Source organism: Molossus molossus, unplaced genomic scaffold (genome assembly GCF_014108415.1).
Source record: "Molossus molossus isolate mMolMol1 unplaced genomic scaffold, mMolMol1.p scaffold_m16_p_1, whole genome shotgun sequence".
NCBI lineage: Eukaryota > Metazoa > Chordata > Mammalia > Chiroptera > Molossidae > Molossus > Molossus molossus.
This window is the reverse complement of record NW_023425344.1, coordinates 170922039-170939880: the sequence shown is the minus strand read 5'-3', so window position 1 is coordinate 170939880 and position 17842 is coordinate 170922039. Positions and strand designations below refer to the sequence as shown.

At 32.6% G+C, this 17842-nt stretch overlaps 1 protein-coding gene across 9 annotated transcripts in view; it reads right to left on the bottom strand.

The window, feature by feature from the left end:
• Positions 1-17842, bottom strand: part of RALGAPA1 (Ral GTPase activating protein catalytic subunit alpha 1) — a 294638-nt gene that overhangs the window by 173580 nt on the left and 103216 nt on the right. For 5 of the 9 annotated variants that reach the window (XM_036275297.1, XM_036275323.1, XM_036275266.1 and 2 more), the window contains exons 14-17: positions 14571-14700; positions 12703-12940; positions 11304-11465; positions 2626-2766 (exon numbers count right to left, since the gene is read on the bottom strand). In XM_036275297.1, the coding sequence (XP_036131190.1) occupies positions 2626-2766; positions 11304-11465; positions 12703-12940; positions 14571-14700 (671 nt within the window). The remainder of the gene's footprint in view (positions 1-2625; positions 2767-11303; positions 11466-12702; positions 12941-14570; positions 14701-17842) is intronic. The other 4 variants (XM_036275307.1, XM_036275315.1, XM_036275333.1 and 1 more) reach the window with 1 other exon arrangement.

Below are 17842 nucleotides of genomic sequence, written 5' to 3'. Positions count from 1 at the left end.
ACTTTCCCATATAATCCATATTTCCTAAAATTAACATTATTTTCATTATCAGATATAAAGTTTGTTTTGATTTAGTGATTAGTGTCTCATTATTATCTGATCCTTTAAAGGGAGGAAATTAAAATAACAAATAAAGCTGCCATTTAGAAAATTCCTTTCAAACATTTTTTATGAAGACTCCTCCCCCATCAAATTATAAAAAGGTAATCTTTCTGAATTATGCACTGACAGCAAAACAAGAATTCTGAAACAGGAATTTATCCTGGTTAAGAAACTACTTTAGAATATTTTAAAGGCAACAACCTCATATTCATGTGAACATTTTAATAATATTTTAGCACTTAATGTGCATGTTGCCAAAATTATTAAATTGTAGACAATAAGTCTTGTAAAGGCATTAAGACTCTGAGAAAAATAAATCTTCCTGACAGTTTTAAGATAGTAGAATATTTAATCCAAGCAAATATTTAAGAAATAATGGTCAAACCTCATTTTATTTTTCTAAACGTGTCAAGAATGGCTTTCATTAAATGCTTTAAGTATATTTTTTAAAAAGCTTGAAGCAAAATTACATATCTAAGAGAAGTTTACAACAAATTGGAAGCTTCTTTTATCTATATCTAATTTAATTATTAAGAACAGAAATATTGTTTTATTTACCAATTTATATAACTAGATTATAACCTGATAAGTAAACAAAATCAGTGCTATATATATAGGAAGGCATAGTGCTTCCATGGAGCATTGAAAAAAAACAAAATAACTTAATTCCTTATTTGTAGCTAACCAGCAAATGTAACAAAAATAGGTTTTTATCCATATTATTAAAATTCAAATTATCCCATTTATATATTTCCAATCTTACTACCTTTTGCACTACTAGATTAAATTATTCAGGTAGCCTAATTTTACTGTTGTGAAATATATTCACCCATCCTCAAATACTTATTAACCATTCAGATTTAGATCTAAGGTCAAATTTTCTGTTTTATTATTGTCATGAATAAAACTGCACAATCAACTACTAATTTTATCATAAAATTCATTAATAATTCATTATTTTTAATTAATTATATTTTGGGTTCAAAAATAATATTGAATATCTATCAAAAATATCATATAGAATATGGTGAAATAACTTTCCCAAAGTATCGTGAACTAGAAAAACCAAACATATAATATCTGATAACTGAATATTTTATGTTCTCTTTTGTTTAAAAAACCAATACAAAAAAATAATAAAACAAAAAAGCCAATACTAAGTTTTTTGATTTACAGTATTTCCAAAGAATAGCAAACACAAGAGTGTCTGTGTTTACATGTATTTAATTCCTAATTTGAGAGAAATCTCTAATCTTAATGGTATTGAGGATGGTGGAAGGGACTTCACCCAAAATAGCATTATTAATAAAAAGGCACCTTCCTTCACATAAGCCTACAATCCATTAGGAACTGGAAAGGAGATAGATTATTAAAAAAGAAAAGAAAAAGAAAACGCACTAACCATCAGCAACCTCACCATAAATGGCAACATAGTCCTAAGAAGAGAGAAAGGAAAAGTACCCAAGAATGTACAAGTAACTTTCTTTGAGCTAGCACATTTTGCATAGTAAGTACATTCAACACAGGTTTGCTTCTTTCTAAAAGACAAGATACTATATGATTTTATTCATTCAAAAACTTTTTTAAAAAAGAAAAAACTAATCTATGGTGATACAAATTAAAAAGTGGGGGGTGTGTGTGTGCGCGCGCGCGCGCGCATGCAAGCCAGTATGTGGGAGGGGGACTGAATGAAAGTGTCACTGTGGAATTTGGGGGATAATGGAAACTTTCTATACTTTGTTTGTGGTGATAATTAATAGAGGTGTGTACAATTCTCAAAACTTATCATACTGAATCCAGGATATAAAGAGTTTATTATAATATTAATTAAACCTTATTAAAGAAACCATACCAATACTGGGGATGGGATCAAGAACCTAAGGCAGAATTGAAAAGCTAAACAGGTTTTGAGGCTCCTTAGAAATTGAGGCTTCCCAGATGGTTTCTTTATTTGGTTTAAAAATGAGTGAGTTCTTAGAATTCTACATACTAACGTAAGCTAATATAAATACAAAGATTTATTATAAAATAATTTTAGATTATGTACTTTTCTTGAGTATTAACTCCTCTTGCTTACTTTCATTATTATAAATGATAGAGAATGCATTATTCAAGATTTAGCACAATATTAGTGAAAACAACGAAAAATTAAAAGTCAAGGCTCTGACTGTTATCTTCCAAATCATCTTTTTGAAATGTTATAATGACATAAATAAACACTATTACATCTTTTTACCCATCTGAGAAGAAAAAAATCAAACAGAAACAAAAAAAATTGGTCATTTACAACCAAAACCATTGGACATTGGCACAGCACTAAACTTAGCACTTCCAGAATGAACTGCAAAGATAGCATTAGAGTTCAAATAACTCAAAATGTTGATTTCTCAACCACTTTCCCAATTTCCCACACCTCCCCCAAAGAAATTAACTTTGAAGAGTTTATTTGATTAAGCAAAATTTGAAAGCAGAAGGATTAAAAAGTGAAAAAGGTGGTGCAGAAATTAGCAGAGGTGGCACTACCTGAAAGCTCATCAGAAAGGGGAGTGAGAACAATATCAGGCAAGAAGGGTTTGGAAGTATGGATCAGAACAGGAGCACTTTTAGCACTGCGTATATAGGCCGATGGCAGAGCACATTCACCAATGGATCGGCTTCTCATGGCTTTAAAAAAAGGAAAAGAAAGAAGTGGGAAAGGAAAAAAGAAGAGTGACTATAATGAAAGGCTTGTGTCACAGAAAAAGCAGCAACAGAGAAAACTAAAAGATACAAAGGAAGGAAATTTTAAATTAAAACATTTCAGCACGGCAAATACTGGCAAGCTGTAAGAAAAGAAATCAGAGAATACATGACATTTCGAATGTAAATATTTTGGTGTAAAGCAGGAAAATGCCTTTTATTATTAGCAGTTACAATGGTATAGCATTAAAAAAACAGCAGACACTTTAATGAGCCTTATGTTCTCAAAACCAAAGGTTGATAAGTTCATTGAATGGAAACACTGAGAAGAATTCAATATTATTAGCTCAAGTAAAATTTTGGTACCACATTTGGGCATTTGAGTCATCTGAGGCAATTCTGAGCCATTCTTCTTAATAAAGCTGAATTCCAAGAAAAACAATTCCTACTCTCATACTCTTCCCTAATCAAGTGTCAAGATCACTCACAGGTCTTTTAAAGAAAATTTTATGTAATTCATAATCTAAAGGATTAAATTTTATGGTCAGTATTTGCTCCTAGTAAGAGAATACTTAATCAAATCAGTATCTCTTATTTATATGAAAGTTAATACAATTTTTAAAATTTAAATAGAAACATTTACAGAAAATAGAATTTGCGATCAGCATGAAGAATCAATTTACTGAGAAAAATAAACAAGTTTGTGCTTATTCAAAATCTTAAGTATAGTATATAAAAACTTAGAATAAGTTTCTAAAGGTAAAAACTGAATTACTTTTTTAAATTGCATTTGGTTATGTCTTAAAATGAGAGTCACAAGTTCACAAAACTAAAGACAAATTTTAATACACTTAAAACTAAATTAATAATCAAGTTTATACTTCCCAAACATTTTTTAACTTAACTATTTGTTTAAGCATTTTTTAATAGTTATGTGTATTGTGTATGCATAGAGGAATTAAACAATATTGTATAATATACAATGTAATAGCAACATTGGTAAAAAATATATAGATAGGTGTGTGTGTGTGTGTGTGTGTGTGTGTATATATATATATATATATATATATATATATATATATATATATTTAAATGTTAACATCAACTTAGAATCTTGGGTTTTACTCATTATAAGAAACATTTGGTTCCTTGATGCCTGTCACACAACATCTTTGCGACCTGGCTGCAATAACCACTGATTCATCATTTCCAACTGTTTTCCCATCTTAGTTACCATTTTATACTCCCTGAAAATTTCATGCTCTTCCACATAGCATGGCTTTGTGAGTTCATAATATACTTGGTGATCTTCTCTTCCTGAGAGACTCCTTCACACTCAAAATGGAATCTCTTCCGTGAATTTTTTCTCTTCCACATAAGTAACTTATTAGCAATACAGCAATGAACAAAGCAAACAAGAATTCCTGCTTTTATAAAGCTTACAATCTATTTTTAGTGGACTGTATGTTTTCTATGTCAGCCTCCCAACTTTTCAAATGCAAAAACTATATCCTCTTATCTTTATATCCCTATAGCCCAGCACGTATGAGCTTAATAAATCTTTGCTGGATGAGTATCTATATTTAAACAGCCCAACATAATCATTTCAAAAACCAAAGTTCAATTGTGAGCATATAGAGGGGAAAACCAGAAAAAGTACTAACAAAAAACTAAAGGTATGTCAGAGTTTATAACTGGAAAAGGATAATTATAGATCTGCAAAATTATTTATGTTGGCAAAATAAAGAACTCCTTAACAGCAGTTTTTACATAAATTTATGTGCAGCAAAACATGGAAAGTAGACATACATTAAGACAATGGCAACATCTGTCTTCAGTGTATGGCTTGTGAGGTAACCTATTAAAAATAGGTGTATTTTAAAAATAGAACACATATACAAAATGTTAGAATCTGGCTCTACTCATATTTTCCTGCTAGCTTCTTGTTTTTCTTAAAGTGCCCAACAATTTTATAACCCAATTTGAAATAAAAGTTCTGTTGATTTCAAGATAATCACTCAGTAAAATGTGTTACAGCAAAGATACACCCAGGGAAAACTTAAAGTGCTTCTTATTAACACCTACCACCTACAGTTATAATCAGATGTGACTTTTAGAGATATTTCTTTTAAAACTAAATTGAATTAAATTTTCAACTACACAAATAAATAGTAAATGTTCTTCTATTTTTCCCCTTGGGTTAGATAGTTCTTTCTGTTCCTTCATTTCTACCACCAACTTGAAGAGATTAGACATTTCCCTTAAAATTGCTTCCATAACTGCAGTGGTGTAAGTCAGTGTTATAATCTGGAATGAATTCTTCAAAAACTGACTACTCGCTTTGTTGCTATACTACAGATCTCACAGCCATGCAACCCCCACTACAGAAAATTAGAATAAATTAATTACTGGAATTTTTGAGATGTAGTAATCTAAAGCTTAGGTCAGAGGATCTCTGTTAAGCCACTAACATTTCTATTGCTGGAGACATTCCTAAATCACATGCATCAGTGATCTTAAATCCACAGTATGCTTTTATATACAGATGAAAGAACAGTATTAAAAATATAACATCAAAATATAAAACAAAATTTCAAAACTATAAGCATGCCACTTTTTAAAGGATTCTTATCTTCACTTCACCCCTCTTAAAAAAAAATAGATGTACTCCACATAAATTCAATTTGGACCATACTATATAAAAAACTGTAACCTTTACTCCAGAGTTCCCAGACAACATAAGAAATTCATGCTGGTGTGGCTCAGTGGATTGAGCATTGGCCCATGAGCTGAGAGGTCCCATTTTGATTCCTGATCAAGACACATGCCTGGGTTGCTGGGTCCATGAGGTGTGCAGGAGGCAGCCGATCAATGTTTCTCTCTCACATCGATATTTCTCTCTCTCTCTCTCCCTTCCTCTATCATAAAATCAATAAAAAAGAAAAAGAGATCTATGAGCAGCAAATATGAGGGATCTCTAAAAGCAAACAAACATATGAAACAAACAGGAGGAAGGCAACTCTGGCCTTTTCTCACTTACAAAATGTAAAACACATTTCCCCTAATTTGTGATTAAATACAATTCACAACATGTATACATGTGTGTTCACTAGCAGAAATACACCTTTAAGCCCTCAGATTTAGACCCAAATCTATAATAAACATAAACTAAGAGGAAAATCTGAACACAGAAGCAGTGATATATTTTTTTCCAAATGTTGAACACCAGGTTCTAAATCATAATTGCAAACATGTGACATTGCTCCTCATGAATATATTCTATAATAAGTCCTTAGTTCACTGTATCTCCTCTGATATTTGTTGGCATAGCAAAACCGTAAATATGCTGCCCCCCCAAAAAAATTTAATTACATTTTAAACTCAATTTAAATAACAAAATTTATTACTGAGGCCATCCTGAGAAATCTGAGAGTTAAAGGATTATGAAATGTTTAATATTTTTTTGAATGAAGACAAGTTGCCTTTAAGTGAAAAAAATTCTCTTAGCAGAATTCCAATCTGAAAATTCTAGAAAGCAACCAATAAGATAAGTCATTAGATATAACAAAACTACTATTTTATAAATATCACTATGGACTATATTAGTGCCCTCATGAATTATAAGGACATCAAATGCTTACATTAGTTTAGATTACTAGTATAAACAAAGTTAAAGTTTAAAGTAAAAATAGTCTTTAAAAGTTACATATTTTATCACTCTAACAGGTAATTCAATAATGGAAAAAAATATGATAATTTTTAAAAATATTTTTTATTGATTTTGAGAGAGAGAGGAAGGCAAGGGAGACAGAGAAATAAGGTTGTGAGTAAAATATAGATCAGCTGCCTCCTGCATGTCCCCTATCAGGGATTGAGCCTACAACCTAGGTATGTTGTGTCATGACTGGGAATTGAACCAGCAACTTTCTGGTGTACAGAAGGACACCCAACCAACAAAGCCACACGGGCCAGGAAAAAAATATACTTTTTTTTTAATCCTCACCCGAGGATATTTTTCTAGGGATTTTTAGATAGTATGGGAGGGAGGGAGGGAAGGTGGGAGAGAGAGAGAGAGAAAAACATCAATGTGAGAGTGACACATCGACTGGTTGCCTCTCGCATGACCCCAACCAGGGCCAGGGATTGAACTGCAACCATGGTGTACATGCCCTTGACCTGAATCAAACCTGTGACTCTTTGGTCCATGGGCTGATGCTCTAACCTCTGAGCAAAACAGGTCAGGGCTACACTTTAACTTTTTAAAAAGCAGACTTAGGTTTAGAGAAAAATTTAGTGGCAAGTACAAAGAGTTCTAATATATTCTCTGTCCATACCCCCCACCCCCACCAGTTTCCCCAAATATTAACATCTTGCATTAATCAGTACGGTACACACAAATGATAAGCAGTACTGATACAGGGTTATTAACAAAATCCATAGTTTATATTAAAAATCACTCATTATGTTGTGCATTCTATGGGTTTTTGTTTTGTTTTTTATCCTCACCCGAGAACATTTTTGCATTTATATTCAGATAGAGTGGGAGGGAGAGGGGGAGGAAGAGACAGAGAGAGAAACATCGATGTGAGAAAGACACATTGAGTGGTTGCCACCCACATGACCCCAACTGGGGCCAGGGACATCCTGCATTGAGGTATGTGCCCTTACCCAGAACCGAACCCGGGACTCTCTGGTCTGCGGGCTGATGCTCTAACTGCTAAGCCAAACTAGACAGGGCTACTCTATGGGTTTCTGACAAATGTACGACATGTATACCCCATTAAAGTATCATAAAGAATAGTTTCACTGCTCTAAAAACCCTCTATGCTCCCCACCTAGTCACCCCTCCTACTTGCCTGCCCACCCCCCATAACTAGTGACCTTTTTATAGTCCCCTTAGTTTTCCCTCGTCCAGAATGTCATATAGTTAAAATCATATACAGCAGTTTCAAACTGGCTTCTTTCACTTAGCAATATGCATTTGGGGCCCCTCCATATTTTCATGGTCTAATAGCTCATTTCTTCATATTGCTGAACAATACTCTGTGTATACTACAGTTTTTGAATCTAGTCACATACTAAAGAACATCTTTTAAGTCTGGACAATTATGAATCAAACTGCTATAAATATTTGTGTGCAGGTGACTGTGTGGACATATGTTTTCATGTTATCTTGATAATTATCAAGGATGGTTGGATCCTATGGTAAAAATATGTTTATTTTTTAATAAAACTACCAAACTACCTTCCAAAGTGGCTGTACCATTTTGCATTCCCACCAACACTGAGAGTTTGCTCCATAACCTTATCAGCATTTGGTGTTTTGGATTTTAGCCATTCTAATAGGTGTGTGGTGGTATTTCATTGTTTTAAGGTCAATTTAATTTCAAATCCTACAGATTAAACCTACAGATTAAACCTACAGATGAATTTAAATATATATACAAAGTATATAAGTAAACATAGCTGTATTCTGTACCATTTTTAATAGCACAAAACTGAAAATTAACTAAATATCCATCTTCAGAATATGGATTAAATTATGGTACTTCCATGTAATGAAATCTGATGTAAGAAATTCAAGTTTCTGATATGCAGTAATCTTTAAAATATATTATGGCTTGACTTCACCTGCTAGCACTCTCTTCCTTTCTTACTCCACACTCCAGCCACTATGGCGTCCTTGTTCTTTCTTCCTCAAATACCCAAGCAAAGTCCTATTCCAGGGCTTTTATACTTTTTCTTTTGCCTAGAACACTCTTTCGTCTAGATCACTGCTCTCACTTTATCTCTGGTCTTAAATCATATGACTAGGTAGGCCTTCACTGACTTACCTATCTGAAACATTCCCATTTCCCCATCCTATGCTCACTCTTCTTGCCCCTTATCCTACTTTATTTTACTTCATAGCACTTAATAATTCCTGACACATGTAATAGTTTATCTATGTATTACATGTCTCTCCCCAACACTACAATTGTCAACTTCAGTGAAATTCATTGGCTTTGTTCCTAAATATAGCCTCAATGCTTAGAACAGTGCTTCCATAGTGAGTACTTAAAAATACTTTTCTTATTTGAACATCGAAAAGCCATGGGTCACAACAGTATGTATATTATGCTATATACACAGGCTATATGTATAAAGTATCTTTAGAAGCATGCTCAAGAAACTGAGAATAGTGGTTGTCTCTAATGAGGTGAACTTAGAAGGTGGGGAGTTGTGATGACGGCAAGACTTACTAGATTGTATATACTTTATCATAGTTTGAATTTTTAACCAAGTTCATTAAGAACAAAGTATTAATTTTAAAAATTTAAGAAAATATATGTTCAAAGAATATCCTAATTTAATCTGCTGCTTCTTTTAATATTTTCTATCTTTCTTAACAAAATTGTTAATGATTTAACTTTTTATTTGATAGGTTTGTTCAATGAACAAACCAAACAAAATTGTTGGGTTTTTTTGTTGTTTTTTTTAATCCTCACCCGAGGACATTTTTCCAGTTTTTGTTCAGATAGAGTGGGAGGGAGAGAGAGGAACAGAGAGAGAGAGAGAAACATCGATGTGAAAGAGACACATCGAGTGGCTGCCACCCGCACGACCGACCAGGGCCGGGGACAAACTGCAACCGAGGTACATGCCCTTAGCGGGAACCGAACCTGGGTCTCTCAGGACCGCAGGCCGACGCTCTAACCGCTGAGCCAAACCGGCCAGGGCAACAAAATTGTTTTAACATAGGTATCAGAGTCAGTTTGATTTAAAGATGAATATATGTATGTTTTTTTAATCCTCACCCGAGGATATTTTCCCATTTATCTTCAAATAGAGTGGGAGGGAGGGAGAGAGAAACATCAACGTGAGAGAGACACATCGGCTAGTTGCCTCTTGTACAACCCTGACCAGGACCGGGGACAAACTGCAACCAAAGTATGTGCCCTTGGCTGGAATTGAATCCAAGACTCACTGGTCTGTGGGGTGATGCTCTAACTGCTAAGCCAAACCGGCCAGGGCTAAAGATGAATATTTGACTTATTAAATATGCTTTTTAAAAATTAGAAATATACTAACATGTTAACAATGATTACTTATTATAAGACAGCTAAAGAGTCTCTACATTTAATCTTTTACTTTCCACACTAAGCATAAATTACTTCTATAAACATATAGAAAGAACGTTAAGGGGATTCAAGTTCTAATTAAGTAAAATAAAGTAAAATTTTAAACTTAAAAGAACAATTCCTTCCTAACCAATACACAAACATTTTCTGTAAATGTGATATCAATATAAAATGAAGAAAGCCATTTTAGATGTTATCATCTAAGAATTTCAAAAAGTGATTCTATACCAAAATTTCTAAGTGTTATATTAATTTTAATCAATAAATATCCTTTTTCCATTCTTATTCTTTCTGCTTGACATATACAATCAATATAATTCTATGCTTATTTTATAGGCTATAGACAGTTGTGAAAATATAATTCCTTTTAAGAATTTAAAACTAGCCATGATGGTTAAGTATTTTAAATCTTTAATTTCCCTATTCTCTTTCTAGTTTTGTTTCTAGCTTTAGAATGTTATTCTTAACACCTTAGAACCCATCATTTTATAGATGACGTATCCTTACAACAATGGTTTTAAATTTCTTTTAAATTAATAGTGTTTTACACTGATTACCATTAGATATAGATACATTCCCACAGAAAATTCTCCTTCCACGGAATCATAGATTGTAAAGCCTGAAGTAATTTTGTTACAGATGCTACACAGATGAAGTAAAGTCTAGAAAGTTCAGTAAACTTTCCAGGGTTATCTAGCTATTTAGTAATGAGAGTGAAAAAAGAGATTAGGACAAAGTCCTTTTGTTTTTCATTTTAGCATTCTTTCTACTACGATTCAAACCAAGTTAAAATCTCCCATAGGAAAAGGAATAAAATGGTTGCTAAATTCACAGTATGCTGAGTGATCCTATATCCAGAAATTCTTCCCATCACTGTTTCTTTGTTGCTGTTCCCAAGATTACAGAAATTTCTTCCAGGAACCTAGCAGCAAGGAACCTAGCAATAGACTCAACCTTGGACTCAGCTGTCTGCAAGTAAAGAGCATAGTGATTCCTTCCTGGAAGTCTATGAAACCAATATAAATATATAATTGTAGCACTGAAAATTTTCCATGTTTGTGAGAATATTCACTTAGTAGAAACTATACCAGTTAAGGCATGAGTTCTGGAAAGTAAATCAGTTCTATTTCAACTCTGTAAAGTAACAGTTTAGAATTATTGATATATACAGTAAAATAAACTACATAAAAACAATAATGTAAGATAAGTCTTAACACCATATAGGAATTATACAGCATGTCATTGGACTCTGATTACTACTGAACAAAAGGTTTTGATATAGAAGTGTTTTACTTAACAATAAAAATCAACCAATAAGAAAACTATATTTAGATATATAGTTAAATAGGGACTATAAATGAATTGCCCTGTACAATTCTCATAATTTTAAAGAGTACATACCAACAGTTTTTTGTCGTACTATACTCCTCGCCTTTTCAGTTCCTGGAGAGCCAGTGGTTGTTGCACTTCTCTGTCTCATTGGGGCCTGGCCAGGCTGATCACGACTCCATCCTCTAGAAAAAGACTTGTCAACTGAAACTTTCTGAAATTCATGTCCAACTCCTAGAAATGTAGATTTGCAAACTTAGTATACTTGATCAATAATCTCTTCAAATTACGTGTGCCACCTTACCTCAGATTCTTAAATTTATTCTTTAAGTATTACAAAGCTACAAAATACTTTTGTAATGTAAGGCTTTACTGAACTTCATTTTAAGTAAAAATCATATTTAAAAACAAAAGCACGAATGCTGAGTTTTAATAATACACCATAAACAATAAACTATTATAAATCCTCTGCCATCCACTTGATTCGTAGTAGAAATAAAACATTTGGACAAGCAAAAAGAATAGGAAGTGAGCTAACCAAAAGTCATTCTGTGGTGCAAGTTACTAAATCTCTACCTGCTAATAACAGCCACTTGGGAAATAAACAGTCCAGAAAAAGCTAGGTTGGTCACATACTTACCATCCTGGACTGTTAAGTATGAAATGTGACTCAGACAAAATCTCTAGTTAGCAAGTATTAAGAGTGAAAATTACTGACAAACCAAGAATCATAAAAACATGTATTAGTGATATAATCACTGTTATTGTCCCTCTATCCCTATTTAACATTAGACAGATACACAGTCTACATCTAGAGTAGGTTTATTTAGTTAAAACTAAGGAAATGTTTTCAAAAGAATTTTTAGCCCTGGCGGGTTTGGCTCAGTGGTTAGAGTGTCAGCCTGTGGACCAAAGTGTTGCAGGTTCAATTCCTGGTCAAGGACAAGTACCTTGGTTAAAAGTTCAATCCCCGGCCCTGGTCAGGGTTGTGTGGGAGGCAACTAATCGATATGTCTCTCTCACATCAATGTTACACTCTCTCTCTCTCCCTCCCACTCTATCTGAAAAAAAAATCAATGGAAAAAAATATCCTCGAGTGGGGATAAAAAAATTTTTTTAATTTTTTCAAATTATTTTTAAATAGAGTTAACACAAAACCACCATCTAAGTTCTAACAAAAAATTATGTATGATAAAAAGAAAAATGTTTTATAAACTTCCATTTTGGCTAATTATTAAATATAAAATATTTAAGATTCTGAAATATTTATTTAACTTTAGCTAGATATGTACAGAACATCTCAAATCAAAATTACCATTGATTTTAAGGTTCTTCAACCTTCAGAGTAAATGAAGGAGGAAAAATGAAGAGAAAACATGACTTTTAACCTCAACTCTCTCTTTGGCCTGATATTCTAAAACCAAATTATTTAAACAAAGTTATACGGAGCATCTCTGTGAACAACTCTTACCTTTCCCTTTGTGCTTTTTTTGCTTCTGTTCACTCAGCTTATCCAATGGTAAATCACTGAGATCCAAACTATATAAATGTCTGGCTAAAACTTTAGTTAGTGTCTCCATAGTCAGTGACCACTCTGTGGCTAACTCTTCCCAAAAGGTCAATGATGACAAGACTGAGAGTAAGTCATCCCAAAGTTCTCGGGAAATGTACACATTTAGATTTGCTTTGATCCAGGCAACTATAAGAGTCTATAAAGACAAATAATCAAAAACAACAATGAAATACATTCAAAATCAGATATTTAATTATTTTTAAATTACTAAAAACCTGTAGAATAATATTCATGACCTTTTCTTCTTGGTACATAGTAATTCATGCAATCATTAGTATCTACTGTATATTTCGGATCAACAATCATCAAGTCTCAACATTCTAGCAATTAAGACAAGGTGCCAAAACTAAAAGAAATATCCTTAAAGTTATAATTATCCCTTATACTCTTTTACATTAATATTAAATAAATGCTTTTTATAAAAATATAGTTTCCCCATACTATTAACCATTGAAATTACTGAGTAGTTAATGGTTACTGAACTAAAAAAACAAAACAAAAAACTTACATTCTCAAATTAAAGATAGAAATCACTAACTATAGAATTTGAACATTCTAAAAATACAAATTATTAGAGATGCACTTAACCTAGTGAAATGTGTTTTTGAAAAACTATATGTAAACTGAAGGATAAAATTAAATTTCATTGTAAAGAAACCAGAGGAATTAATGGTGTTCTTTAATAAACTCAATTACAGAATAAAAAATTTATTCATAAAAGGACCAATATTACAGCACTCCTGATCCTGAAGACACACCCTTCTACTGAAGAAAGAAGTCACAAAATAGTTTTTCAAAAGCTGAACTCTAAAAATTTTATTAAGGAATTCACATAAAGTTACGCATTATATACAAAGATGAAAATGATCAGAGTTTACAGTATAGAACATTAATGACTAGTGAACCGCCATTCTATCTTTAAATGTTCAGACTACAAAAAAGTTATTCCATGTAGGAAGGTAAAATTTTGTCTTCCTATAGCTTCCACCATCGAGTTAGTTCTAACACAATGAGGAAATTTAAAAAAAGAAAGAGAGAAAAGGCTAATGAAGTCAAGAGAAGTTTAGAAAATAAATATAGCTGGTTTCAAAGGATTATATAGCAGCATAGCATTTTAGGTAAACTAGCATATTTAAAAAAAATTAATCTGAATGGTTATACTAATGGTCAAGAATTAGATTTGAAATGTTGACATTAAGAACTATTTTTATCCATGATTTGCATTTAAGGTGTCCTATTAAGAAAATATTTGCTTTCTATTTTCCAAAGAATTCATAATACATTCAAAATCAGTATTTTATCCTCAGGCTGGAAAACATGATGTATAAATTCCTACAATGAAACTACCACTGATATTTCAAAAAAAGAAGTGAAGAGAATAAAGCCTTATGGAACAGCATAAGTAAAAGTCTAGATCACTGACTACTGTTCATTACTATGGAACAACAAAGTTTTGGCTCTCCAACAGTATCAGAGACTTGGAAACTCATAAAGAAAACAATAAGGCCACTACTCATGAAGCCCTCTGGCAGACTTTTACAATCATACAGGTACGCTACACAATAAATAGCCTATTTTTTAAAAGTAATTTTTAATTTAGCTCTACAAAAGATCCTTTAATATAAAACGATCTCTGATTTAAAGTTTTTTTCCCCAGGTAACAAATACAGGGCTCAATGAATCTTTCAAAACAAAACAAAAAAACATATCCAGTCATCTATGTAACTATTTATCTATTTATTTATTTATTTATTTATTTTTATTGCCTGGAAAAGTGGTCCTGCAAGTCGACCTGCCAAAGTCATATTTTTTTTCCCCTGGAACTGTAGAAAAGCTTGTGATGGCATCTTCAGTACAGATTCCGTGACTCTGAGTAACACAAGCAGCATCTGTTCCCTTAAAGTAAAAACATTAATTAATGTTTCCTTCTTGCATATGTTTACTTTTGGTTAAAGAAAAACTTTCAAATTAATAGTTGTTATAAAAATGGTATTATCTTTCAATAACTAAAATATCACATCTTTCAAATTTTTTGAATTCCCTAAATATAAACATTTTAAATTCCATTTTATGAATTTATGTCATTTTAAAACCATTTTCACCACAATACCCTCTTATGAAATAAAAATTTATACAAACGCTGAAAAATTAGAGTGAAAGAAATATGCTCCCATACTTCACCCCACAAATCAAGTAGTGACCTTAGGAAGCTATTTGAAGAATACTCATCCAACTATACAATATAGTTCTACCTTGATCCATCTTTGCAATATGGAGAACCACATATCTAGAATTGAACCAGGTTCAATTTCAAAAACTACATGACTTTATTAACCAATGTCACCCCAATAAATAAAAAAAACAAACCCAAGTACATGATATTTTAAGATTAATACATCACAATGAGCCTAACAAGTGATCAAGGATGATTATTCTATCCCCTCTTTCCATCTTTTTTAGTTTGGTCATTTTTTAACCCTTTATATTCTTTTTTTTTTAATCCTCACCCGAGGACATTTTTCGATATTTTGTTCAGATAGAGTGAGAGGAAGAGAGAGAGAGAGAAACATCGACGTGAAAGTAACACATTGAGTGGTTGCCACCCACACGACCCAACCAGGGCCGGGGACAAACTGCAACCAAGGTACGTGCCCTTAGCGGAAACCGAACCCGGGTCTCTCTGGACCGCAGGCCGACGCTCTAACCACTGAGCCAAACTGGCCAGGGCAACCCTTTATATTCTTTATGTATTGCAAGCCAAGTCAGTCCCACCTTTTCCCTTTCTCCTAGATGCTTATTATTGAGACCATAAAAACCGACTGTGTTGGCACGTAATAATTCAACCATATGTGAAAGGAGGCTGACAAAGAGATTACAGTTGGATGTATAGCCAGAATAACAGCCTAAGTCCCTCTCACAGCCCCCCTCCTCTTGACTTATTTGCTGGCCCATTCTAGGCATAGCAACACATGGAACAGTCCATGTGAGAAACATGGCAGAGGCAGCAACAGATTCCATATCTAGATGTTATGGTTTTTCTATGAAGTGAAGACAAAATCAAATAGAAAAGTATCACTCTATGCCCTGGCAGGTTTGGCTCAGCGATTAGAGCATCGGCCCATGAACTAGAGTCCCGGGTTTGGTTTCTGCTAAGGACGCGTACCTTGGTTGGGGTTTGTCCCCAGCTCCGGTTGGGGTTGTGTGAGTGGCAACCAGTCAATGTGTCTCTCTCACATTGATGTTTCTCTCTCTCTCTCCCTCCCGCTCTATCTGAAGATAAATGTCCTTGGGTGAGGGGGAAAAAAAAAAGTATCACTCAATGAAAATACCCTGAATTTATTAACAAATACATGCATTCCTTCATTCATAAAATAAAAATCAAAGATGCCACATTTGTAAATCTAAGTTTCTAGCTTAGCTATACAAAATGAAAAGCTATCTGAAATCAACTACATATGCAATAAAGTATAGACCAAATAAATCTTATCTGACTTGTGGTCAAACCTTAACTCACTCATATATCAGATAATCTTTCACTTTGTAATATAATAATATTGATTTTAATTCATAAAGTCTTGTAAACTCAATAAAATTATGTGGATAATCCCTCATCATGCTATGACTTCCAGGGAATTTATAAAGATTAAAGAAAAAAATTTAAATTGTGCTATTTAAAATTATTTTTAAATTACCTAAAAACCTGTAGAATAATATTCATGACCTTTTCTTCTTGGTACATAGTAATTCATGCAATCATTAGTATCTACTGTATATTTCAGATCAACAATCATCAAGTCTCAACATTCTAGCAATTAAGACAAGGTGCCAAAACTAAAAGAAATATCCTTAAAGTTATAATTATCCCTTATACTTTTACATTAATATGAAATAAATGCTTTTTATAAAAATATAGTTTCCCCATACTATTAACCATTGAAATTACTGAGTAGTTAATGGTTACTGAACTAAAAAAAAAACACAAACCTACATTCTCAAACTAAAGATAGAAATCACTTTAACCTGGCCCAATAGCATTAATTCAAAGCATATAAAAAGTAAAAAATGGCCCACTAACAAAATAGTGATTCAAAGTAGTATCGTTACTGGCTAATAATAACTAGGGCTTGGAAGTCAGAAGGACCACAGTTCAAATCTCAGCTGTGTGAACAAGGATAAATTACTTATTCTAAGAATAACATAAAATAGAGATATTATCAACCTCACAGGGTATACTAGGATTAAGAAAGAAAATACATGTAAAGTGCTTGAAAAAATACCTGGTACAAAAAAGTGTTCTAAATAATAACAATAACTGCACTTCTAGATGTAATTAATACTATATACAAAGAATTTTTTAAAAATAGGGCCATTTTCCATATATAGTAAGACATAATTTAAGCATGCGCTTTGACTAAGTACTTCCCCTCTTTAAGAATGAGTTAAAGGAGAAAAATTATATGTATAAGGATCTTCACTATATTAACCTCCTCCAACAACAAACTGAAATAACTACATATCCATCAATACATGACTGGTTAAGAAAATTATGGTACACACATACGGAATGATACAATGTAATTGTGTGTACGGTTTGGTGAGAGAGCTTTTGGGCATCTTTTCTTTTTAAAACTTTACTTTGTTTGAATTTCATAATAAACGTGTCATGTTTATAAAAACTGAAAAACAGCTCTTCACATCTCCCCAAAAGGCTTATTTTTTTCCATTCAATTAAACAAATCTTTATAGAGTACCAATATATTTAAGATACCATGCTAAGAAATGTAGAAAATATAGAAACAAAACAATATGTACCTTTTAGGGCCTCTCAATTCAGCCAGGTAAACAGAAATTATAAAAGTAATTTAGGGATTAAGACAATTTTGACAACTGTAACAGAGGTGCAAATACAGAATTAAAGGAATTAAGAAAACAAAACCAAACAAAGATATGTGGAAAAAGAAAGGTGAAATCTAAGAATAGTTATGGTGGCAAAAGGAAAAGATGGCAGGAATTAGACATTGTAGAGAAAAGTTTGGAT